The sequence below is a fragment of the Symphalangus syndactylus genome, chromosome 16 (genome assembly GCF_028878055.3).
Source record: "Symphalangus syndactylus isolate Jambi chromosome 16, NHGRI_mSymSyn1-v2.1_pri, whole genome shotgun sequence".
In the NCBI taxonomy this organism is placed as follows: Eukaryota; Metazoa; Chordata; class Mammalia; order Primates; family Hylobatidae; genus Symphalangus; species Symphalangus syndactylus.
In genome coordinates this window covers 87,838,765-87,866,399 of record NC_072438.2, presented here as the reverse complement: position 1 = coordinate 87,866,399, position 27,635 = coordinate 87,838,765, and the positions used below count along the sequence as shown (strand labels likewise).

The 27,635-nt window shown below is 44.0% G+C and overlaps 1 protein-coding gene across 1 annotated transcript in view; it reads right to left on the bottom strand.

Annotated features, from left to right (window-relative positions):
- The window catches only part of ANKH (ANKH inorganic pyrophosphate transport regulator), a 162,010-nt gene extending 134,656 nt beyond the window's left edge, over nt 1–27,354 (bottom strand). Inside the window, exon 1 of the mRNA XM_055246359.2 lies at nt 26,872–27,354. Within this exon, the coding sequence (XP_055102334.1) occupies nt 26,872–26,967 (96 nt within the window). The 5' untranslated portion in view covers nt 26,968–27,354. The remainder of the gene's footprint in view (nt 1–26,871) is intronic.
- Nucleotides 27,355–27,635: the final 281 nt, after the last annotated feature.

The following is a 27,635-nucleotide window of genomic DNA, read 5'->3' as shown; positions in this document are numbered from 1 at the left end:
ACCTCTCCTGTAGACCTATCTTTTTCTGCACAATAAGTGAATAGGCATGCTTATTTTCTAAAAGCACAATTGTTTCACTTGCCAAGTTTCTCTGACTTACTTTTGGCCTAAGGTGTTTCTAGCGAAATGCAGTTTTAGTGCTTTTGCCAAATTTCTTGGCTACTGGCTCAAAAGAAGCAAACTTTCACTTAGAAGAGGTCCTTCACCTAAAGAAAGACATGAATGCTCTTTCTATCTAAACTGCAGCCTTCTGAGGCTTCAGCCTTGCTCTCACTTTGCTAAGCACTGACGGTGGCCATTCAGATTTTTATTAGAGTGTTTTAGCTACAAGTCAGAGATCTGGAGAAACAACAGCAGTCAGGGAGAACCTTCTATTTTCTTGATTTGTAATTGCAACTGGAAGGCGGTCACAGGTGGCTATTTAACGGCGAGCCCCTTTCACTGTGACTGTCTGCTCTGCAGTGGTCCAAGCGGAGCTGCAGATTTGGGATTTGTTTGGCGGCACACTCCTCAGACTTGAAGGATTTTTCATGTTTGTTTTGAGTTTGAGAGTTATTTCTGCCTCTCCTGTTTCTCCCCACCCCTCTTTTCTTTGTGCATAACAAGCTCATTGTCTTGGTCTCAGAGAACTCCCGAGTTTCTGGGAGCATCTTTCAGTGAGGACTGGAGCCATAGGGTTGGTATCAACTTTCTACTTAAAAATGTTTCCCTCAGGGGAGAAATTACTTACCAAGCTATCATATTATCAACTTCTTCCTGTTCTTTTATTCCTGTTTACCTCAGCGTGCAAGAAAAAAAAAAAAGCCCTTTTTCTACAACTGAACTTTCAAAGAGGACTTTAATAAGGTATCTGACCCTTCCACATCCAGATTAATGGTGTTGACAGAAGCATGCTTTCCAATAACACCTCTAGTTTGTTATTCTGGCAAAAAACAAAAATGGGTATTGTTTTACTTCTTTATTTAACGAGTATATATGGTAAGAGTCTAGCTTGGATGAATAATGAGTCCAGAACTGTCTTTCTTCCATCTATCCTGTGCCTGAAACCACCATGCTGAGATTTGAAGACATAACTGTTGGCAGAAGAAACCCTGCTAGTTTCATATTTTTGTTTTTTTTACCTTTCTAGTTTTATTAAGAAAAAAAGACAATATAAAATAAATTAAACAAAATGGTAAGTGCATTTAGAAGTACATGTCCCGAAGGAGCTATCTTGGGCTCTTCTTATAAGAGTTTTGTGACCTTACCATACAATGTCATTCTCTGACACGGACTTCTGAGTCCCCTATGAGAGGACTTGGGTTGACAGGGACTTGAGAGGAAGCTGTTCTGGGTCCAGTTCTTGCGGAAGAAACATAGAGAGTGCTGGTGTTTCTCTTGGGTTTCAATCCACCCAGGGTGCTAGGCAGTGCCTAATTTGACTCTCTCCACCTTGGGCTCTGTGGGGTGCCTTTAATGTCCTACAACCCTGGTCAATTACCACAGGTGCTGGGCAACCAAGGACATGTCTAATTAGCTATGAGCCAAAGGTAACAGATCCCGACGTCAGTACTGCAAACTGGTCGGAGAAAATCCCTACGAATGCTTTTTTTTTTTTTTTGGTGATGGAATTTCACTCTTGTTGCCCAGGCTGGAGAGTGCAATGGCGCGATCTCGGCTCACCACAACCTCCACCTCCCAGGTTCAAGCAATTCTCCTGCCTTAGCTTCCCAAATAGCTGGGATTACAGGCACCTGCCACCACGCCTGGCTAATTTTTTGTACTTTTAATAGAGACAGGGTTTCACCATGTTGGCCAGGCTGGTCTCGAACTCCTGGCCTCAAGTGATCCGCCTGCCTTGGTCTCCCAAAGTGCTGGGATTACAAGCATGAGCCACCACGCCCGGCCGTAAAACTTATTTTGATGCAGCCAAATTCTAATCTCCGAGCATCTTTTGGTAAATACGCATAAAGCAGTGTGTCAAACTGCAAGGAGGAGGTCATAATCTTAAAAGATTAAAGACTGTTACCTAAGTGTCTACTATTTCCATGATACAAGGATTCCCGCTGCTTTCCTTTAATTTTCCATACAGCCAATGCCGTGCTATTCCTCATTATAGAGCAGTGGGAAAACAGCCATATTTACAAGGACATTTACTTGTATCCAGCTTAACAGCTAGTAGAGTTTGGACTAGGATAAGAAGTGGATGACAAGACTTCTTTAATGATTAATTTCATGTGATTTTTAGTCCCTCAGCTCTTCGAAGCATGTCTTTTTGAATTATTTCATATATAAGCAATGGAATGGTTCAAGAGCAAGTGACAAAGTCCCAGAGAAGCAACTGAGTACTGTCTCTTGGGCTGTTTCTACTAGAGACCTATTTTACATCACCCAATACAATTAACTTAGGAGAGAGCACATAACATTTGACACCCAGGGAAGAGCACGGTTAAGAATGAACCTCAAAGGCCAAGGGTGGTGGCTCACGCCTGTAATCCCAATATTTTGGGAGGCCGAGGCGAATGGATTACTTGAGATCAGGAGTTCGAGCCCAGCCTGGCCAACATGGTAAAACTGCGTCTCTACTAAAAATACAAAAAACAAAAAACAAAAAAACTAGCCAGGCATGGTGGTATGCACCTGTAGTCCCAGCTACTCGGCAGGCTGAGGCAGGAGAATTGCTTGAACTCAGGAGATGGAGGTTGCAGCGAGCCAAGATTGTGCCACTGCAGTTCAGCCTCGGAAACAGTGTGAGACTGCCTCAAAAAAAAAAAAAAAAAAAAAAAAAAAAAAAAAAAACAGAATGAACCTCGAGCTTTTGATTTGCAAACGACCATCTTACAGGTTGCCTTATGGGATGAAGGGTGCTGCATCAAAGGCAAAAAGCGTTGCTCTTAGGCCAGGAAGGGAGCCAGTAAACTACTAAAGACACAGTGGCTGGTTAATGGGAGCAAAATTTTTCATTTATTATTTTCATCCATACTGGGGAAAAGAAAGAGAAAAAAGTTGGCACCTCAGAGTGAATGCTTGTGTAGCCAGTAAAAACACAGAGCTCACTAAGGGGAAAAAAGGGGCTGTTACTGGTTTGGAAATAAAGTCTCCTTTGTTGTGGAGGCTGAGGATGTGGCTCTGAAAAACAGCTGTGCTAGTGCATCCTGACTGTACTGAGTCCTGACTATGGAGAAAGGTTCCACTCAGAAATCCCTGGAACCTGCATGTTGCAGCAAAGAAAAGGAGCAAGGTCCCAGGGCTTCTCAGCAGACAAAGTGTCGCTGTCGAGAAGGAGGGCACATCCAGGCCTCCATCGGGATTCCTGTGAGCCTGGTCTGGGCAGGCCTGGTCCTTTTAGCTGTCCTCTAGATTAGTAAAAACTGCAAGGGGCCTCGTCAGCTGGGTGACAATCTACTGCTCAGGCTGCCAAAGCACAAAGCATATGGATTGGCACAGTAAAGATCTATTTATTTTGTGCCTATAGATATGGACCGAGTCTCTCTGACAATCTTAGGATGAAGAGATTTTCTCCTACTCAATATGGGAAGACCATATGCTTTCAAATAATCATGGCTTCTTACGAGACACTAGGAAAATGACAGGAAAAAATTAGAATTTTAAATTTGTTTTCAAAGTTTTACACTCTGGGCCAGGTGCAGTGGCTCACACCTGTAATCCCAGCACTTTGGGAAGCTGAGGCGGGTGGATAACTTGAGGTCAGGAGTTTGAGACCAGCCTGGCCAACGTGGTGAAACCCCAGCTCTACTAAAAATAAAATTTGCCGGATGTGGTGGCTTGCACCTGTAATTCCAGCTACTCGGGAGGCTGAGGCAGGAGAATCACTTGAACCCAGGAGGTGGAGGTTGCAGTGAGCTGAGACTGTGCCACTACACTCCAGCCTGGGCGATGGAGTGAGATTCTGTTGAGAGACAGGACTAGCTGGATTTCCTAGGCCAACTAAGAATTCCTAAGCCTAGCTGAGGAAGGTGAGTGCACCCACCTTTAAACACGGGGCTTGTAATTCAGCTCACACTCAACCAATCAGGCAGTAAAGAGAAAGAGAGCTCACTAAAATACTAATTAGGCTAAAAGCAAGAGGTGAAGAAATAGTCAATCATCTATCGCCTGAGAGCACACAGGCAGGGACAATGATAGGGATATAAACCCAAGCGTTGGAGCCGGCAGTGGCAATCCTCTTTGGGTCCCCTCCTGTTGTATGGGAGTTCTGTTTTCACTCTATTAAATCTTGCAACTGCACACTCTTCTGCTCCGTGTTTGTTCCGGCTCGAGCTGAGCTTTCGCTCGCCGTCCAGCACTGCTGATCACTGCCATCGCAGAGACCCGCCGCTGACTTCCACCCCTCCAGATTCGGCAGGGTGTCCCCTGCGCCTCTGATCCAGCGAGGTGCCCACTGCCGCTCCCGATCGGGCTAGGGGCTCGCCATTGTTCCTGCGCGGCTAAGTGCCCCGTTCATCTTAATCGAGCTGAACACTAGTCGCTGGGTTCCACGGTTCTCTTCCGTGACCCATGGCTTCTAATAGAGCTAACAGAGCTATAACACTCACCGCATGGCCCAAGGTTCCATTCCTTGGAATCCGTGAGGCCAAGAACCCCAGGTCAGAGAACAAAAGGCTTGCCACCATCTTGGGGGCTCTAAGAACAAAGACCCGCCGGTAACAGCATGTTTTTAAAACAACATTGTTTTACAAACTAAAACCCTGTCCCCCTTCTCCCTCCTGCTTTTAGCCTAATTGGTATTTTAGTGAGCTCTCTTTACTACCTGATTGGTCGGGTGTGAGCTGAGTTACAAGCCCTGTGTTTAAAAGTGGGTGCGGTCACCTTCCCCAGCTAGGCTTAGGAATTCTTAGTCGGCCTAGGAAATCCAGCTAGTCCTGTCTCCCAGTGCCATGCTTACTTCGATCCTTTTCCCTTTGGACTTCGCCTCAACCTCAGTCGCTAAGGAACTAGTACATACTGGAGATCAGATTTCTTCTTTGTCAGATGTGAATGGCAGGTAAGTCCCAAAAGTCTTTTCTCTTCCATCTTCTCATTTATTTGGGAGAGGGAAAGCAGCCTATTTTTTGACCACATTCTTTCCCTTTGGGTAATGGTAAGTAATGTAACAAAGTCGGGATCCCTTAAAGCAAAGGGCTTTTCTCCTCGTAATGTTAGCTGTGTACATGTATTCATAAACTGTGGTTGTTCACATTATTTGCAGAGAAAATTATTACGGGTTTTTAAACGATTTATTAGATAGATGCAGGGAGGGCGGGAAGGTGAGCTCAACAGACAATACTGTTTGCTAGCTCTTAGATCATTATCACTTCCATGTTATTCTCTGTTCAGGTCTCATTGCCATGATATACAATATGACACATTAAAAGGTTTTTGGTTTGGCCACAGCCCACTCTGATGATCAAAAGTGCAAAGTTAGCCCAGAATGCTCTTTACTAGCTATAAAATCACGAAGTCTTCTCACGAATGTTGCTCTTCACATCTGGGTCTATTCAGCTCATTCTGATCATAGCTGTGCCGGACGATCCCTCTGCCCTGGATGAGAATACACACTTGTTAAGTTACATTGTCATCCAGGCAGATGCTGCTTGTCACGGTCACTCGGATGTGCATCCTCAAAAGAAGGTGGTCTTCTGTGTGGGCTTTCAGGGCTGGGGACGTGAACTAGGGTGGTCAGGAGCCTTCCTCTGCACCCTTTCCTGCCTTACATCTCACCTCCCTAGGATGCACCCTCCAGGTTAAACCTGCTCCTAACCGGTACCGCTTCAGTACTCAAATCACCCTGACTTCGTTCCTTCAGGCAAAATTGCCTCACACAAAAGGTATGTTTTTGCACATTTCCTTTCACCAGAAAAGGATTTCTCAACAAACCCAAGAATAATTGTCTTTCAAAGTAGCTGGTCTCACTGGCTTGACAAGGAACCCGCATATCAAGTCCAAGCCAAGGCTAACACTGCCCCCCACCACCCCCACTCACTTCCAGATGTGGCCTGAGAGGAGCTGCCCCGCTGCCTGGGTGGGGAAGGTGGGCCAAGGCTGCACATTCATGCGTGGTGGGCTTCCCTGCTGCTGGCCCTAAGCTAAATGTGTGTACCAAGGTATTGTGTCTAGGAAGTCATCTAATAAACTCAGCTTGTTGTCCTTCCAACAAGGGACAAATGCACTCTGGCTGATAGAAGATGGGGACATCTGTACTAACGTTAAGCAAACTGCATTTGAAAGCTTATATTTTCAGGCATTCAGCCGCTGATTTCCTTCAAGCCCTCTGAAGTCCCTACTGTGTGCTGAGTCTGGAAGCCAGAAGCCAGGACAGTCGGCTGGAATCACACCTCAGCCCCCCTCTGGGGTTCACAGTAAGATGGGGACAGAGTGTGGCAGTGCCAACAGTCCTACTATGGCACCTCCTGGAAGGGTGGGGTGAATGCTGTGATGCCCTCTCTCCCTCTCCTGGAGCTGCCTGCTGTGGAGAGGAAAGGAACCCTTTACAAAGGCAAGCTGAGCAATTTAATCTGAAACTAATGAATGCTTGGAAGCAGGAAAAATCTTTGAAACAGACCTGATTTATGAAAAGGTGCTGAAAAGCAGAGAAACTGTGACGTGTGCAAGAAGGCACAAACGATTAAAGCCCAGAGAGCCCTCATCGAGTTTTTTTTTTTTTTTTTCTCCTGATGATTAGATTAGAAGAAAGTCATGCTCTGCGGTACAGATAAGGAACTGTGAGGTGCTCCCATTAGTTTAGGAGAGGGCAGTGGGGGCAGGCAGAGGCGTGGTGATGTTATGAAGGTTTAAGGAGGAAAAGAGCAGTGTATATAAGAAGAGAATTCCAGGAGGACTGCGGAACCTATCCATGACATGGAATCCTGCTAAGGCTGTGCTATGACCCACACGACGCTGCCAGGAAGCCTCGCTCTCTGTTCCAACAGTGCATGATTCTCAAAGGGGACAAGCAGGAGGCTTAGGACACCAACACCCACAGAAAAGGAAGGCTGGCTGCAGGCTGGGGCCTTTGATCCCAGGCTATCTGTGGCTCTGCCTCTCACTGCCTGTGTGTGCAGTTCTCTGTAACACCAAGACTGGACTCCGCCTTCCTCTGTGCTCCAAAGAGAAGCTCTGCACAGAAGTACCATTCGGGGCTCAGAAGGAAGATGGGTTCACCTCAGAGGAGGGAAAGAAAAGTAGCCAGTGGGATCTCATACCCCCTGGGGACAGCCCCACTCTTTTTATGGGTGGAGTCATCCCCAGTGCCTGTGGATTGTGGAACTATTGCATTTAATGAAAATATATTTTACAAACTGTGAAGTGCTCTACAAATGTGAATTGTGCCCCAGGCAAAGGAAAGGCAATGTTCATTTTGTTGCATCCTGAAATAAGATTGTCCATTTCTGCTGAACTAAAAAGAAGAAAAAATAGATTAAGCACTACTTTCCACTCCCTCAATCTAAAGCATTTGTCTTACATTGGAGATGACTTGAACAATTCTCAAAAACAAAAACAAAGGAATGTAAGTAAGCATTGGATGTAACATACAAAACTGATATGGTCCAATCATGAAAAGTATTTTCACTTCCCCAAACTCTCATTTAAATGCTGAGCTTCCTAGCAGCTTATGGGTCTCTTAGTAATGTAAATGCAACCATTGCTTTTTACATTATTTTGGAAGATGATTTCAATTGAATGGAAGGTACAGGTAGGCCTAAATCAATGGATACAGTTAGGTGTTTTAAAATTTTATCCTCACTAGAAAACACAGCAATAACACACTTTAGAATTGGGGGCTAGGTGCAGTGGTGCACACCTATAATTCCAGCACTTTCGGAGGCTAAGGTGGGAGGACTGCTTGAGCCCAGGAGTTTGAAACTAGCCTGGACAATATAGCAGGACCCTGTCTCTACAAAAAATTTAAAAATTAGCCATGAGTGGTGACACATGCCTGTAGTCCCAGCTACCTGGGAGGCCAAGGCAGGAGGATCACTTGGGCCTAGGAGTTCAAGGCTGCAGTGAGCAGTGATTGTGCCACTGCACTCCAGCCTGGGTGACAGAGCGAGACCTTGTCTCTCAAAAAAAAGAAAGAAATGGAATACTCCTTACGGGCTAATTAAGGAAAAGGAAACATGATATGGAAGCAGCAAGGCCCCTGGAAATTAGCCTGGTGTATAGCACATGATTAGGTCACAACAAATTACAGGGCAGAGAACAGAAATTTTAAAGTCCAAGCAGCTACTGATAGTGATAATCAGAACAAGCCTTTCTCTAACCATACAACGAGTTATTTTCAACGCAAAAACATTAATTTTTTTTAATTTAACTTTTAAGTACAGGGGTTCATGTGCTGGTTTGTGATATAGGTAAGCTTGTGTCGTGGGGGTTTGTGGTACAGATTATTTTGTCACCTGGAGTGTAAATTAGTTCAAAAACATTTTAAACTGCCTTACATGTGTCCCTAGTGGCAGACAACTGGCCACTACTATACTTTAAATTATATCAAGTTACAGGCACAACTTTCTATTGTCTGTCCCCCAAAAATGTCTTTGATGTGCAATTGGAAGAACACACAGTATCTTCCTTTTACCTTACCATCCCAGCCCACTCAAGCTGTCCTGGGTTCATGATGCCAGCAGAGAACAGGTATCCTGTGGGATCCTGCAGAAGATCTAGCCTCACTCAGGAGAATTCATTCCCATCATACCCATTAATTCCACCCAAGCAGATCTGTTTCACACCCACCCTCCTGTCCGCCAAACCATGTCAAGGTACCCCTGGGAGTGTGCATCACTCATCTTTCATCGGTGAGTTTTCAGATAATCACAATGATGCTGATGAGCCACATGCATCCAGAGGATGTTTTAGTTGAAAACTGAGCCCTTGGCACCAACCTCCCCCCAAACTACCACCACGTGCCTTACAATGAAATTAAACCAACAGTTCTTAAGGTGCAATTAATCAAGACAAATAATAAATTTCAATCATACTGCTTTTCCCAATTACTACTATTTTAACAGTATAGTTGTCTACTCCTCATTGCATATATAGAATATCTAAATAATATTAGGAGTTATATAACTTAGGTGGTCAGGTGTGGTGGCTCACGCCTGTAATCCCAACATTTTGAGAGGCCAAGGCAGGAGAACCACTTGAGCCCTGGGGCTTGAGACCAACCTGGGTAACATAGTGAGACCTTGTCTCCACAGAAAAATAAAAAAATTAGCCAGGTGTGGCAGCATGCGCCTATGGTCACAGCTACTCAGGTGGCTGAGGTGAGAGGATAGCTAGAGCCCAGGAGGTTGAGGTCGCAGTGAGCCGAGATTGTGCCACTGCACTCCAGCCTGGGCGACAGAACAAGACTCTGTCTCAATAAAATAAAATAATTTAGGTGGAGGGGCCTGGAAACCTAAACATGATTTATATATTATTTCTGTAGAAAGATGTATGTTTTTTTTTTTTTTTTGTCTTTTTGAGACGGAGTTTTGCTCTTTTCGCCCAGGCTGGAGTGCAGTGGCGCTATAGAAAGGTGTATTTTAAATGAATTTTATGAATTACAACTAGATGGTAAGCTATATACTAAAAACAAACAAACATGCAAGCAAACATAAAGCCATACAAGGAAGCCCTCTAAGGTGAGTCTACTCCCTACTGTTTACATGGTAAACATTTACTATACACAAAGATAGAGCAAACCCAGGAGCCTCATCAGATTCAATTCCAGATGGTTCTCTCCACTGTCACCAGGCACCTGGTCCATCTGTAATGTTATCCTTAGCAGAGCACAATGATGATGCAGAGAAATTTGCATCCTCCAAAATCCTAATGTATTCCAGTGCCAAATATTCATAAATAGTTTTGAATTTTCTATATCACTATTTCATTAAGGCAAATGGCTGAGAACTGTATTATAACTTTTTATATTTTAAAGGGATAAATGAATATTCATAGCATTTGCAGGTAGGAAAAATGAACTCTAGTACGGCTCCCACTGACAGAGAATGTCCTGAAGAGAGAGATCCAACACTAAGTATTCACTGCCGTTTCCACTGTTTATTCATAACTTGTATTCTCTCAGGCAAGCAATTTAAAACATTTCACTAAATCTACTAACAAATTAACACGACTGAAACAGAACTCATTCTCTTCGCCACAACCCAGCTCTTTTAAAGCTTGGTGGTAGCCGGGCATGGAGGCTCACGCCTGTAATCCCAGCACTTTGGGAGATCGAGGCAGAAGGATCTCTTGGGCCTAAGAGTTTGAGACTAGCCTGGACAACATATCAGGACCCAGTCTCTACAAAAAAAAAAAAACTTTCAAAATTAGCCAGGCATGGTGGCGTGCACCTGTGGTCTCAGCTACTCTGGAGGCTGAGGTGGATCACTTGAGCCCAGGAGTGAGCCATGATCGTGCCACTGCACTCCAGCCTGGGTGACACAGTAAGACCCTGTTTCTAAAATAAATAAATAAAAAATAAAACTTGGTGGCATCATCACCTGCCCCAGCCTCTCCCACCCCATCTGATCAGAGCCAGGTCCATTTGATTGCAGGTTATTTTCTCTTGCAGCCCTCCCTTCCCACCTCAACCCTGAACCAGGCCACAGCTGTCTCTCTGGTAGTTGCCATAATAGCCTCTTAACTGGTCTCCGTGCCTTTGGTCTCACCTCCCTCTAATTCAGTAGCTATACTGAAACCAAATTATCTTTCAAATCTGAGCACACCACACCCTAAGAAAGCTCTCCACTGTGAGCAGGACGAAGTCCACGCTCCTTAACCTGAATGACTGGGCCCTTCCCAGTCCGGGTTCACTTACCCAACCATCCTCTCCTCCTGCCGTTCCCCTGGTCTTAATCCCTGCTCCAATCATACTAAGCATCTTTCATTCCTCTACTGGATCTGTCTTGCTTTCCAGAATGGGACACAGTATTCTCTTTAGGCCTCAGCTGGCACAAAAACCTTCCCTGATTCTGAGGATGGGCTAAGGATTCCTTCTATAGGATCCCAGAGCAAAGCCCCTGGTCTCTTCCTCCCAGCCTTGATCCTATTTCTTGCTAAGTGCCTCCTTGTTTATTTGCCCTCCTATTAATAGACAGACTCACCTGAAGGCAAGCACTGCATTCGTCCTTTTGCTGACTCCATTCAGTGACTAGCACATCATAAATGTCCAAGAAACATTTGTTGAATGAACAAATTCATGAATATACTCTTGCCCTCTGTGTTCCATACTCCCCATTATTTAATAATGAAAACACTCCAAAACAGTATACTAAGCACTTGGGGAAGTGAATTACAACTTTTATCTCATTAAGCAACCATCATACATTGTGTCAAAACACCATGGTGTCTTATTATCATAACTGTCAACAAAATTGAGAAAGACTTGGTCCCACTTGAATGACTTGATTACAGAAGGGGTCCATGGTACATGGTAGCCACCCTTCCCCTAAGCCCGTGTCAAATAGCAGCCTATAATTAAATGAAGATAAAATTTAATCTATTATTTCAAAAAGCATGTTACTTAAATATTAGTAACTCAGTTTTAAAAAGGCACACTACTGAGAAAATCCAGCCTTAAAGGCCTTTTCCCCAAAGCAGAAAAAAAAAAAAAAAAAGGCGGCATGCTGATACACATGCTGTAAAATCTAAGTGTCCCAATCATCTGTCATTTGCTTGCTTCTGCTTGCTCCTAACCAGTTGGTTCTGGCTTAAAGATATCCCCTTAATGCAATTCATTGAATGAATACAAAGCAAGAAAAGTCAGTTAGTCAAGAAAGCATAAAAACAGGCAGGGCGTGGTGGCTCAAGCCTGTAATCCCAGCACTTTGGGAAGCCAAAGTGGGCAGGCGAATTGCTTGAGCCCAGGAGTTTGAGACCAGCCTGGGTAACATGGCAAAGCCCTATCTCTACAAAAAATAAAGGAGGCGGAAGTTGCAGTGAGCCATGATCATGTCACTGCACTCCAGCCTGGGAGACAGAATCTGACCCTGTCTAAAAAAAAAAAAAAAAAAAGAAAGAAAACATAAAAATAAAACAGGTATAGCAGCTACACACCATGCTCAAAGTCTTTGCAATACTATCATACATATATGCACCATTTCATACTTTTCAAAGCACATTTGCATCCAGTCTGTTTGGTCCAGATCTCCAAAAGAAGGCATATCAATCTTTATCCCTATTTACAGTTGAAAAAGTTGAAGTCTATAGAGGTCAAGTTCTCTGCTCAAGGTCACACAGCCAGTGGGTGCTGAGGTCCTGACCATCAGATGCCCATGATTTTTCGATCCACCATGCTGTGATCAGCTTGCACCACTGATACTGGGAGAGCAGAGGACAGGCCCCAGGAACTCAGTTCACTTCTGGATGAGGATGAACCATTTCCCCTCTCCTTCCTCTTTTGCTCCTTTTCTCCGCTATAGACTCAAAATAGCAAAACCAGGTGAAATGGATAAAATCATGGTCAGCCTGGTAGAAAAGGAAAAAGAACGTTTTCTCCTCAATTTTCCTAAATATCAACAGCTCTGCTTTTCTCTCACAGGCTGTCAACACCAAAATTCACCTGTGAGACTCTAAGCATGAGCCACGAGTCAGACAAGCCTGGCTCCACATGCCAGAAGCTATTCACCTATTCATCTTCGAAGTGGGAAAGGAAACTCTCCACAGTGCATGCCCCATACCTAGGGTCTGGCATGTAGGAAGGTGTGGATGTTTTTTCTCCTTTCCCACCCATATGTTCACAGGGAAGCAAAACTTCTTGAGCACCAGTGAACTCACTGAAAGAAAGCGCTTTTCTCTGTCTGGAACCCTGCAGGAACTGAGATCTTCCCAAATATACAGGGGAGTAAAACCAATACAATCCCTGCCCACCCCACGCGTACGTCTAACCACATGTGCAGTACATATTGGGTCCAAAAGGTACCAGGCATTTTGCCTGGTAAAATGCCTGGTACCTCCAAACACCCTCCCACTAACTAGAGACAAAGCAGTTCCCTGCAGGAAGTGAGATCTTCCCAGATATACAGGGAAGTAAAACCAGTACAGCCCCTGCCCTCCCCACAAGTATGCCTAGCCACACATGCAGTATGTATTTGGTCCAAAAGTTATTTATTTTAAAAAGAAAGTCCAGAGGCAGTTTTAAAGTATTACATTAAGAAAAACTGCTGGGTGCAGTGGCTCATGCCTGTAATCCCAGCACTCTGGGAGGCCAAGACAGGTGGATCACTTGAGGTCAGGAGTTCAAGACCAACCTGGCCAACATAGTGAAACCCCATCTCTACTTAAAAAAATACAAAAATTAGCCAGGAGTGGTGGTGGGTGCCTGTGATTCCAGCTACTTGGGAGGCTAAGACAGGAAAATCACTTGAACCTGGGAGGCGGAGGTTGCAGTGAGTGGAGATCGCGCCACTGCACTCCATCCTGGGCAACAGAGACTCCATCTCAAAAAAAAGAAAAAGAAAAAGAAAAACTTAACAGATCTCTCAGCATTAAAAAATACTTTTAATAAAACAAAGTATGTGAAGGAGTTCAACATGGTGTGGCTGGAGAGAACTAAAATGCAGATTCTCAAAGTCACAGGGCAATAAAATAGCTTCAAGGGAGGGAACACCCACCATGTGCCAGGATCAGGAACACAGGTGCATCAAGACCCGGCATCTCTAAGGAAAGCTGGAACGACTGTCTATACAGGGTTGTGGGGCCACTCTGCAGAAGCCTGGAAAAGGGGCACATTGTGACTGGTAATATTAATCCAAAGAAATAATCAGATGTGTACAAAGATTTCTGTACAAAAAATGTTGCACAGCATTATTTATAATAGGAATAAAACAGTTTGAACATTAACTGCAGATAATTGGTTAAATAAATGATGGAATATCCATGTGATGGAAGCTAGAAGCATTAATCATCACATTTTATTTTACTTTTTTCTAATTTTAATTTTTATTTCAATAATTTTTGGAGTACAGGTGGTTTTTGCTTACATGGTTTGGTGCACCTGTCACCTGAGCAGTGTACACTGTACCCAATGTGTAGTCTTTTATCCCTCACCCGCCTCCCACCCTTCCCCTGGAGCCCCCAAAGTCCTTTGTATCATTCTTATGTCTTTATATCCCTACAGCTTAGCTCCCAATTCATCAAATTTTAGATGAATATTTAAAATCAAGAAAAATTGCCTATGATAAAAAGTAGGGAAAGGTTACAATATTGTTTTAAAATATATGCATAGTGCCAGACGTGGTGGTTCTCGCCTGTAATCCTAACACTTTGGGAAGCCAAGGGGGTGCGGATCACAAGGTCAGGAGTTTGAGACAAGCCTGGCCAGCATGGTGAAACCCCGTCTCTACTAAAAATACAAAAATTAGCCAGGCATGGTGGGTAGTGCCTGTAGTCCCAGCTACTCGGGAGGCTGAGGCAGGAAAATCGCTTAAACCTGGGAGGCGGAGGTTGCAGTGAGCCAAGATCGCGCCACTGCACTCCAGCCTGGGCAACAGAGTGAGACTTCATCTCAAAAAAATAAATAAATAAATAAAATAAAATATATGCATAGAAAAGAGATAAGAAGATTATGCACTAAAACAAGATACAGATTTCTAGGTGGTGGGCTTGCATAAGATATTCTTATTTTCTTTTTGATACTTTTCCTTCTTTTTAAAATGAAAATGAATGGTATCTATAACTATAATACAATTAATAAATTTAGTCTTCTTTTTAAAAGGGAGATCCTCTTCAACTACCACAGGCTTTTCCAGTAGCTTATGGTGTTAATTGAAAGTTTTTAATTTTGATAAAATATACATAAAAATGTATCATTTTAATAATTTTTAGTGTATGATTCAGTGGCATTAAGTATGTGCACATCATTGCCATCCATCTCTAGAGCTTTTTCATCACCCCAAATTGAAACTCTATGCTCATTAAACAACAGCTCCCTATTCTCCTCTCCCCTGGCCTCTGGTAACTACTAGTCTACCTTCTATCTCTACAAACTTGACTATTCTGCGTACCTCATATAAATGCAATCAACCATACAACAGTTGTCTTTTTGTGTCTGTCTTATTTTACTTAGCATAATGTCTTCAAGGTTTGCCTATGTTGTAGCATACATCATAATTCCTTTTTAAGGCTGTATAATAGTCCATTGTATGTATATGCCCCATTTTGTTGTAGGACGTTAGTTTTTTGATGCAGGCTTTTTAAACCATGTCTGAACATCAAAATGATTAACAGTACACATAATTTAAGATGTGTACCATTGGAAACAATTATTTTACAAACTCTCCACCTGCTGAAAAGCCACTAAAATACTCAATATTAAGCTATATTTTGTAATAAGAAAGAATAAGGTGCTAGACACTGTAATAACAATGCACATGTGTCATTTTCATGAGCAGTTACAAAGGCTGGCACAGGAATCAGAACAGTGGTTGACTAGGAAGACTGTAAAGGGGCACTGTGGATGTATCTGGGCTGATGGAAATGTCCCATATCCTCATGGTGTGGATTACACACAGGTATGCATCTGTCATTTGACAAAACTCACAGACCTATACACTTAAGATCTGTACACTTCACTTAGAGCCTAAAGGAAATCAGAGTAAATGTGAATTTTACAAAAACAAAGGAGATTCTACGGTTCAGCTAGTGAGACTTACTGCCATCCACCACTTTAGGGCCCTTCGGCAGGTCTCTACTATACCTGGAATTAAGCCCAAGCTCCTTGCTATTTGGTGCTGAAACACTGGTTTGTCTAGGAGAGGCTGGGAAACACGTGGTGGACTAACTACCTACAATGCTAGGAAATCTGCCCACGTTTAGGAGACAGCCCAATAGGCGTGAGCCCCAGGTGGTGGAATACCTCAGCGTGGGGGTAGAAATGAGGTACAACTGGCTGCACGCCAGGCTCCAGGCCAGGTGTCTTCTCAGGTGATGCAAGGCTGCATCCAAAGCCATCCCAAAGAAACAAGGTCTCTCTCCAGAAGGCGGTGAGGGAGGGACATTCGAACACAGAAACCTGCAGAGGAGGAGGGTGATGTCTTGACTCCCTTGTCAGGCTTGCTGCAAGCTGTCTTTCCAGTCACTGTGGCTTTGGACTTGGCTAGAACCACGAAGAGCTGAAAGTTACTGCCTCCTTATTAAGTGTGGTTATTTGTTACTCTCCTCTGTGCAGTTTGCCTTTATAAAATGTCAAGTTTAGGCCACACATGGTGGGAGGCCTCAGTGTCCTAGCCACGGTGAATTTCCTCTAAACCATTTAAAGCACTAAGAAGTCAGAGAATTTTTTGTTGTTGTTATTTACTGTTTTATATTCTCCACACTACTATTCCCCTCTATTAAAATGCAAGACCCAGTGGCCATTTGATCTCCGGGTGGTTCACGGGACAGCATAAAAAAGCATACAAACTTCTTATCACCTTAAAAACAGTTTTGGAAACACAAAGCAGCCTCAGCTAAGTCAAATGGCAAATTAGAAAACGGCAGGCAGAAACTCAAATACTCTCTTCCACTTAAACGTTATATATATTTTTATTTTATTAATTTATTTTGAGATGGAGTCTCGCTGTGATGCCCAGGATGGAGTGCACTGGCATGATCTCAGCTCACTGCAACCTCCACCTCCCGGGTTCAAGTGATTCTCCTGCCTCAGCCTCCCAAGTAGCTGGGACTACAGGCGCCCACCATCACACCCAGCTAATTTTTGTGTTTTTAGTGGAGATGGAGTTTCACCACGTTGGTCAGGCTGGCCTTGAACTCCTGAGCTCAAGTGATCTGCCCACCTCGGCCTCCCAAAGTGCTGGCAGGCGTGAGCCACCGTGCCCGGCCTATATATATTTTTTAAGTGAAGCAAGGGTTCTGAAAAGCTTACTGATGTGGACTCACTATAATTTGAATGAAAGGCAGTAACCTGAAGCAACTAGTTCTCACAACATAAATGCTCGCATAGGATGACTGAACCTCCAACACTCCAAGCACATAATATTCCTCTTTGGGTCACGCATAGAATAAGCCACCTTTCCTTCTCAGGTCCTCGGAAGCTAATAATCACAAAGCTGACCTCTGCCCCTCCTGTTTCCTGGTTCATCTGGCTCACTAGGAAAAGCCTCATTAACCTGTCAGCAGACATTCTGCTTTCCAGCCATTTAATCAGGATGATGAAATGTCCTAAGAAGACTCAACCTCACTTTTGAAGTCATCTTTGAAACTCCCTATCTGGGGACTCGGCTCTGTTTTTGGATTTCTCCCCAGCCTGGAGCCAGAGGTCCTCACTGGCATATTTCTGCCCAGGTGAGATAGCCTGGTGGGCGTGGTGTGTGGCAGTGCCTGTCACCTCCTCATGCTCCAGAGTACAGAGCCGCACACGTACAGCCCCTCCTCTGTCCCCCAGGCTGGGGACAGTGACGTCAGCCCATCTTATTGAGGAGAGTGTAGATTCGTATCGACAACCCACCTTTCAGTGCCTCTGGAAAATGTCATTACTGATCTAAAAACCAGCTAGGACCTGATAACTAACTTAAACCAAAATATCCTCCCCCTAACTAGAGACAAAGCTGGTCAGTCTGTCCCTGACAGTCTGAACCAGATGTAGACTGTCTTTTGATAACATTTTATCTAGAGGAATAAATATTGTCCCCAACCTTTGCCCTGACAAATAACCAAGTTACTTTCCTTCCCTGGATGGACTTTAAGAGCATTTTTGGGGCTGAGCACGGTAGCTCACACCTGTAATCCCAGCACTTTGGGAGGCCAAGGCAGGTGGATCACTTGAGGTCAGGAGTTTGAGACGAGCCTGGCCAACATGGTGAAACCCCATCTCTACTAAAAATATGGAAATCAGCTGGGCATGGTGGCACATGCCTCTAATCCCAGCTACTCAGGAGGCTGAGGCAGGGAAATCGCTTGAACCCGGGAGGCGGACGTTGCAGTGAGCTGAGACCAGGCCACTGCACCCCAGCCTGGGCAACAAGGGCGAAACTCTGTCTCAAACAAAAAAAACAAAAACAAACAAAAAAAAGAGTATTTTTGGTATGAAGAAGCAACTACATAGAAGAAACAGTAAATTCTGATGAATAAACCTTCTAGTTGACTGAAATCCCTCCTAAATCTTTTCTCTGTAATTTTAAGCTCATGTGTTCTCACAGCATCATGACTGGTATTTGATTGTTGAAACAGGAACTGAAAGATCCCAAAGTCATGGAAAACAAATCAACCAACAAACAAAAACAACACCTGGGCTGATACGGCTTGATATGAAACCTGCTAATTGACCTATCTTGCAATTCTATCTTCATCTTTTGCAGACCAGAGCTCTCCACATTCCCCAGCAGAGCATTTAGAGAGGAAAGGCAGGAGGTGAGAACATCCATATGAGAACTATGTCCAAACATCTTGCTGTTTCATGACCACAGACTTCCTGCTCTGCTGCAATTACCAAGCACCTCGTTGTGTGTCATAATAAACTCTGCTGTATAATTAGACATTTTGCTCTGTGCTGCTCTGTTTGCAAAGGTGTTTCACGTGTGTTTTCTTAACCAGGATCTAAACAATTTGAGGGCAGGGGCTGAGTCGAATACAGCCATGCTTCCTTGCCTTTTCAAAAATCACTTCACTGCCATTGGCCCTAGAATCTCTCTAGAACAGACACAAAATGACAGCAGGAAAACGAGTGTCACGACGTATAAATGCTTTTCCCAAAGGAAGCCACCAAAGTTGCTCCTTCATTTTTCCTGGAATTCTAGTGAATTTTAGTTGCCTCGGCCCAGAGCAACTCCACAGAAGAACATTAAAAAGCAAGAACTCAATAAATATTAGCTATGTTTATGGTGTTTTGTTATCATTAAGTGGTTAGACGGGCATACTGCACAGCAAGAAGAGGAAACTGAGTCCTTAGTAACCAGTTACTGAAACCAGTAGCAATTGATTACTACTAACCAGTTGACTGGCAACTGGTTAGTATTAAAACGATAAAAGCAGGCACACGGCCTATAAAAAATTTTTTTAAACCCTACCACACACCTAAGAGTCTCAAGAAGGCCACAACACTGCTGGTCATGCAGGGCTCAGGACTGGCCAAGGTCAGCTCCCACTGGTTGGTGCCAATCCCTTGGTTAAGTATTTTGAATCTCATGTGACTGCCCGGCACAACAGACATTCACAGCCTCCAAAGATGCTACGTTATGCTTTGCCATATGATACTCATTTAATAAGGTAGATAAATGTGCAGTATAGGCTAGACTTCCAACAACACTAGTTCTCATACTAAAAAAAGAGGAAAAACCCAGTGACTTCCACTGTGAAGTATTAGCTTCAGTTATGAAGCAAATTCACTCATGTGGATTGCTCAGACCCAGGTAAGGCTGTAGAAAACTGGATATTTCTCTATTGCATCTCTACAGAAACTAATAGAGTCACAGGTGTTCCAAAATTACCTGTTTTTTCTTTTTTTAATGTAGACACCACCCAAGTCACTCTGGTATGCTATATCAGGAGCTTAACGAGGTTTATTTACTCACACAAGACAGTAAAGGAATGGTTCTCCACCCATGCTCTCTCCTCCTCCCACCTAACATAACCTGGTCCATTGTCCCAAACCAAATATGGAAACCATATTATTCACTGCTAATCTAAAACTGGGCTTGTCTCATCTAAAAAGTGGTTTCCATAAACGGTATCACACTGTACCCTTTAAAAACTGTATTTAGGCTGGATGTGGTGGCTCGTGCCTGTAATCCCAACAGTTTGGGAAGCTGAGCTGGGAGGATTGCTTAAGCCCAGGAGTTCGAGACCAGCCTGGGCAACATCACAAGACCCCATCTCTACAAAAATAAAAAAATTAGGCAGGCATGGTTCCATATGCCTGGAAGCCCAGCTCTTCAGAAGTTGAGGCTGGAGGATGCCTTTAGCCCAGGAATTTGAGGCTGCAGTAAGCTGTGTTTGCACCACTGTTCTCCAGCCTGGGCCACACAGTGAGACTTGTCTCAAAACAAAATAAAAACTGCTTTTAAAGAATTTGATCTATTACTAGGAAGAGATTTAAATATTGTTTCTGTATGATGGATATGCTTGGAAGTATTTAGATAGAGTAGTATCTAGGCTGGTCATCAAACCGCCTCAATGAATAAATGAATGAGTAAATGAGTAAACAAACCAACCTCAGGATTATACCTCTGTGGCTCTAGAAACAACCCGCTTACCTAAGTCATCCTAAGAGATGTATTTTAAATGCAGATGGACATCTAAAGAAAACTGGGAAACACAGCAGGGAAGTAAGTACCAATTGGACTAAGGAGGTCACAGTGTCCTTGACTAAATATGGACTGTAAGAAAGGCATGACCTCATTTTCTATGTATGAATTGGAAACTGAAATAGGCACCAAATTATGCCAGGCATAAAGCCCAAGGCAGTCAGAGAAAACACATTATCTACTTAATACACAAAGATGTTCATTGAAACTTTATATTGCAAAAACAAACAAACCTGTGTTTAACAATAAGGTAATACATGCAAAAGGAATTACAACATGCTCTCATAACCACATATTATGCTGCAACTTAAAATCATACTTAAACACTTTTAAGTAGTTTAGGGAAAATGCTTCTGTGTTTTGTGAAACATACACACATACACACACGTACCATTTTATATATATAATGTGTATATACATACACACACACACCACTTTTTGTATGTGTGTATATATAACGTATACACACACACACTTACCCCACACACACACATACCCCACATACACATATATTTCCTCAATTATGTTATAAAAATAAATTGGCGGCCAGGCGTGGTGGCTCACACCTGTAATCCCAGCACTTTGGGAGGCTGAGGCAGGAGGATGACCTGAGGTCAGGAATTTGACACCAGCCTGACCAACATGGAGAAACCCCGTCACTACTAAAAATATAAAATTAGCCAGGCATGGTGGCGCATGCCTGTAATCCCAGCTACTTGGGAGGCTGAGGCAGGAGAATCACTTGAACCCGGGAGGCGGAGGTTGCGGTGAGCTGAGATCACACCATTGCACTCCAGCCTGGGTAACAAGAACAAAACTCTGTCTCAAAAAATAATAATAATAATAATGAATAAAATAAAATAATAAATTGGCAAGAGATACCCAAATTGTTAAAGAAGTTTTAGGAGCGAAATTAGAGGTAATTTTTCACATTTAAAAAATATTTACCAAACTTTAAACAATTAGCTGATATTACTTCTATTTATAATCAGGAAAAATAATTATGTTGAAATTTCTTCTGTTACTATAGAATAGACTGGAGGGGTAAAAGTCTCCCTCACAGTGACTCAGAGCCTTAGCTTGAGATTTCCATTCTTTCTTTAAGCACTTTGGGAAGTGGATCTTTCAACAGATCCCTGTCATGTTCCTTAAGGCAAGCTCTTAGGCACTGTCAAAGGAGGTCCTCTCCATTGCTCAGTGACTTTGGATGAAGAGTCTCTTCCCTGTTGGAGCCAGTGCCATAAACCACATCTGTCCTTTTTGTTCCTATTCCTCCTAATCGAATGGAACACTTTTGTTATACTTTGGGAGGAGGTGTGGAGAGGGTGCACTTCTCCAAGCTATTTTTCCTGGGCTTCTCTTTTTGTCCATCTTGTGATATTAATAATCTGGAACCCTCTTATACTGTGGAAGCCTAACTCTAGGTTTCCTAAATAGAAAGGGCTGAAGATATATGAACACTCCTATTACACATCTTACTCCAGGAATTGTCACAATTCATGTGCACTGTGAATTCTCTCCATTCACAGATAAACAGCTCTGGTCTTTAAATTATCCTATTAGACCCAACCAAATTCAGTGAATCATACAAGGCAATTTGAAATATCTAAAGTATTTGAAAGGCATTGAGGTATTCAGCATGGTCTCAGCTCACTGCAACCTCCGCCTCCCAGGTTCAAAAGATTCTCCTGCCTCAGCCTCCCAAGTAGCTGGGATTACAGGTGCCTGCCACCATGCCCCGCTAATTTTGTATTTTTAGTAGAGACGGGGTTTCTCCATGTTGGCCAGGCTGCTCTCGAACTCCTGACCTCAGGTGATCTGCCTGCCTTGGCCTCCCAAAGTGCTGGGATTACAGGCCCGAGCCACCACGCCCGGCACCATTTCTCCTTTGAGCATGAAAGAGTAGATTACCTGGCCCTAGGCAGAACACATTTCTTAAGTGAGAACAATTTCAACTTTCTTTTCTCCTTCAAGGTCTTCACAGCAACGTTGCCCTTAATATTTTAAGTAATACTGAGTACCTTTTAAAAAGCTCACTAATTTGTTCTATGTCATTTGGTGAATTTGGCTTTTAAGGAAATTGGGGACTTTGAACCAAATTTAAACAGAATAACAATTCTTTGGACATGGTGAGATCAAATGGACATTTGCAGATACTTTAAAAGAAATATATTTTTTAAAAACTATCTCAATATGCTCCTTTCCTTAGCAATCTGTATTGTTCTAATAATAAAGACCAAGTGACTTCTAAATAACTTTATTGTGAGGTTATCAGTTGTTTCTTTTATCCCCCGCCTTGACCAAAAGCTATACCAATCTTGTTAAAATAAGATACAGTGTTGACTTAATTATCTGGGTAATTGAGCTTTTCTTAAAATGAACTTCTTCGTCATAATATCCCTTTCCTGGAAGCCCTCCTTTTAATCATCCTACATCTGCTGAGTTTGTAAAATTCAATATACAGGCCGGATGTGGTGGCTCATGTTTTGGAAGGCCAAGGTAGGTGGATCACGTGAGCTCAGGAGTTCAAGACCAGCCTGGGCAACATGGGGAAAGCCCGTCTCTACAAAAAATTACAAAAATTAGCCGGGGGTGGTGGTGCACGCCTGTAGTCCCCACTACTCGGGAGACTGAGGCAGGAGAATTGCTTGAGCCTGCGAAATGGTAGCTACGTTGAACCAAGATCACACCACTGTACTCTAGCCTGGGCAACAAGCGAGACTCAGTCTCAAAAAAAAAAAAAAAAAAAAAATTCAATATACGACAGCTAAGATTAAATTTACATCTAGTCTGGGAATCAGAAAAGCTAGAACTTATTCCTAAATTTATAAGGGCCAGGTGGGTATGGGCTTGAACCTTAGCTCTGCCATTTACTACCCATGTCATCTTGAACAAGTACCTTAACAAGCGTAGGCCTCTCATTCTTTCCTCATATATATCATATGCTGAGATATAGGCACATACTAGGTGCTCAATCAATGGAAGTGATTAATACTTTTGATTCTCAATCTGTAAAAATTGAGATAAAATAATTCTAGATATACAATGATCGTAAAGTATTTTATATACCTATAGGGCTCTATAATACAAACATTATTTCAGTTTCTGCAAAAGATGTGTTCCCATTTTCTATGGTGCCTATGTTGAATATTAAAAGTAGATCATTTTATTCCACAGAGTTTTTTTTAGTATAAAATTCAACCTCTCCCCCTCACCACCTCAAATTACTGCCACTACCAAAATTGAGAAAATGTGATAATAGGTTTTGCTAGTTTTGTTAGAGGAAATAGTCCATAAGATTTGGTTTCCTCCCTGACTGAGCTATAAAATGACTAAGAAATCTATATACAACAGGTGATGTTCACGGAGAATATCATAAGTTTCTGGAGAGACTGTTACAGGCTCCTTCCTAGCCCCTCCACGCACACTGGCTCTGGGGTCATTAACAGGTAATTCCTTTACATGGTCACATATGTGCAGCTTATTTAACTTTCAGTGGAATCTTGTACATAGCTGGATTTCCATTTCAAAATATCTGTATATGTTTTTTGAAGAAACCATAAACTGTGATATTTATCATCATAAAACACCCCATCTAAGAAACATTTAACATATTTTGCTATTGTTTTGTTCTTGACAAGCCAGGAACTTAAAAGCTCATGAGAGGTTTTATTTTTTAATTTTGCATTTCTTTTTTTTTTTTTTTTAGACGGAGTCTTGCTCTGTCGCCCAGGCTGGAGGGTGCAGTGGTAGAGTCTCGACGTACTGCAACCTCTGCCTCTTGGGGTTCAACGCAATTCTCCCACCTCAGCCTCCTGAGTAGCTAGGATTACAGGCATGCAATACCATGCCTGGCCAATTTTTTGTTTGTTTGTATTTCTTAGTAGAGATAGAATTTCATCATGTTGGCCAGGCTGGTCTTGAACTCCTGACCTCAAGTGATCCATCCACCTTGCCTCCCAAAGTGCTGGGATTACAGGTGTGAGCTTATAGCGCCTGGCCTCTTTTTTTTTTTTTTTTTTTTTTTTTTAATAGAGACGAGGTTTCACTATGTTGCCCAGGCTGGTTTTGAACTCCTGAGCTCAAGCGATCCTCCCACCTTAGCCTAAGCAATCCTCTAGCCTAAGCCTCCCAAAGTGCTAGGATTGTCCTCCCCAAGTGCTACGATCATAGGCATGAGCCACCTTGCCCAGCCTAATTTTGCATTTCTTAATCATCTCAAAAGCACGTGAACCTGGGGCTGCATTGACCTTTGTACTCCCGTGCTACCTCTCCATCTTAGGATTTGTAAATCGCTGACAAATAAGCCATCATTCACTCCCAGCAAGGTGTAATACACCTGCCCACTCAGCGGCAGTACCTACATGTGTCCATCTGTCTAGAACTCCATATAAACTCAAGGGCTGCATATCTTCAGCTAACGTAGACCCACTTTTGCAAACTGGTTCATTTCTCCTCCTCTTTACTGTGCTTCAGAAGAATTGGGGTAAAATGTTCTTCTATTCATCACCCACACATAGCAGGCCACTCTTCAGCTCCCACTGTAATTCTTTCCCTCCAGTTTAATGCTGAGAAAGAGTAAGTCAGTCTCACTCTCTCTCACCCTGCGGCATTTTGCAAAACAATTATCATCTGACACCAGAAGGCAAAGTAAGGTTTGGAAAACCTATCAATTTCTTCCCCCCATTTCTCCACCCTTAACTCTGTGATAAAATGTCTCCGCCCTCCAGGCAGCCTATAACCTCATACTCTGGTGTTTTGGGGAAAGGGACCTCAAATGACACTTGTTGATAACATTTTGCTTCTCTGCAAAAACACAACTCCATTAAGTACTTCGCTTACATCAGCCATGATAATCAGGTTAGCAATGTTTTAAGGATGAGTTAGAATTACTAGACCCGCGAGGATAAACCATCTGGATAGTTGTCTCTTATGTTTAACCTCCCTTTTGTGAGTTCAGGAGATTCTTTTTCTTATACTAAAATCAAACCTAGTTATGTCAGCCTTTCATTAAATCAAGGCAAAAGGGAGGCAATATTGTGGTATTCGTCAGGTGGTTTAATGATGACACAGACTACTCTTATTTCCACTAGTTATCTCTGTATGATTCTTACACGCACACAAACACACGCCAGTTCAGATGAGCAGCCTGGGCTTTCTGACAACCTTTGGGGCAGCTCCAAGAAGGTAAGCCTTAAAATAGGAAAGGCTAGAGTGAATATACAGCATTTGACTCATCTAAAATGGGCAATGTAGTAAATTCGTGTCTAAAAGCTTTTCTACAGATTGTAGGAAGTGTTCAAAGTCACCAGTTACTATAGAAAGAAGGGAAGGTGGGCGGGTACAGGGTGGAGCAGGGAAGGAGAAGCCCTTGGGGTACCCTTGTGAGGCACTGGCAGGGCACAGTGGCAACGGAAGAGACAAGATTTTATCAAAGGACATTGGTTGGCTCGGTAAACAAAGGTCTCTAGAGAATATGCCATATTGTGAACACCTATCACCAACAAAATTCAAAGTAAAAAGTAGCTTACAATGTGGGCTACATATTAGGGAGCTTATAGAGTTGCAATTATTCAAAAGTTTTGAGAACAGAAAGACAAATCCAAACAGATATTCGTCAAACGAAGGAGTCACACAAATCTCCGGTTTGTAACTGCCTCCTGAAAGCTGTTTGGCTTTTACAGTGAGTACTGCATCAAAATAAGTGCATATTCTATATAAATATCCGTTTAAGTCTCTTGACTTGAAAGAAGAAAGACTGTACCACAATACAGGAGTGCCGCTAGTCACACGCTCTGGCCACCTGGGACACCTGCCCATCAGGGTGGCATGTCACTGCCTCCCCATCACCAAATCCTCTCTCCGGCCTTAGAACGCAGCTGCATCCCGCTGGTGGCCCTGCCAAAACGGTCGCCACATGCAAAGTGCAGGGTGCCAATGCCCCATCGCTGGAGAGCCTGCAGCGCTAGATTTGCAATGACGCCACATGGAGAAAACGTGAAAAGAAACAAGGACGAGAAGGCGACACCAAACAAAAATGTGCTCCCCTTCTTTAGTGGTCCATGAAAAAAAAAAGAAAAAAAAAAAAAAAGAAAGAAAAAGAAAAGAAAAGAAAAAAGAAAAGGAAAAAAAAAAAAAAAAGAAATCCCAAACTAGAAATGGTCAAGACTGGCTTATCAGGACACATTCGGGATACCCCTAATCCTTACCTGGGCTACGAAACAAATGTTTAAAAATAGAAGTACCAGGGAAATCAACTTGGACGCATTATAAAACAGAATCTCCCCACCGTCACCATTACCACCAGCCATAGGTAAATAAAAACCCAGCACTTAAGCTACTAGAAACTACATTTTAATTACAGAGCTGAGGTTTACATAATAGCAAATTACATAATACTGCCGTGCACTGAAAACCCTTCCATAGGTGAAGCTTCACACCATCCAGTCTTTTTAACATTTTCCAGAGAGAGCTGGAAAAGTCTGCTGAATAATTGAGGGGAGGGAGGGAGGGAATGGGGTGCTGGAAAAGTCACCCTTGACAAGCTGCACACCCGACCAAATGTTTCAGGATAAAGTGGGACTCGGAGCAGGTGACTCCCCTCCGCCCCCGTGTCCGGGCGTGTAAGGCCAAGGCAGGGCGAGCGGGCGCGGGGCGCGGGGCCGGGGCTTACCTGCTCCCCGAAGTCGATAGCTATGTTGGTGATGCCCAGGGGCACCAAGAACCGGATCAGGGGCCAGTAGTGCGTGAGCGCCGGGAATTTCACCATAGTCCCCGCCGTGGGCTGACCCCACACACATCTGCTGCCGCGAGGGGACTCTGCGGGGAGGCGAGGGGCGACGGGGCGAGCGGGGCGCGGGCCGACAGAGGCCGCGGGCGGCGGGGCCTCGGGCGCGGCGGCGGCTCCTCCTCGCAGCTGCGGCGCCTTCTCCGAGCGCGGCTGCTCTAGCAGGGGATCCGCAAGCTCAAGTCCATCCCTGCTGCCCTCCCACACAACAAAGATCTGCCGGGAAAAAAAGGAGGGACGGCGGCGGCGGCGGCGGCGGCGGCGGCAGCAGAAGGTTCTGCTGACAGCGGCTCCATTATAAGCGCTCTGGGGCCCGGAAATAAATAACCGCGCGCACGAGGCGCCGCCGCTGCCGCCGCCGCCGCCGCCCGGAGGAAATCAGGGGCGGGCGCGGAGGCGCGGACACCGCCAGCGCCCCCGGGGGCGGGCTGGGGAGGGGGCCGGGCCGGGCGCGCCGCGGCCTCCTTTCCGCGGTCGCCTGGGCTCGGCGCGGCCGCGGGGGGCGCTGCGCACGCTCGGGCCGTGGGGCCGGCGCCTCCGGGGCGCTGGGCGGGACTCGCCGCGGAGCCTCGGCAGGCCCGGGGACGGCGGCGTTGAGGGCGCGGCGGGGACGGTCTGGGGGCTTGGGGGCGCCGGTGGGGGGCGAGGGA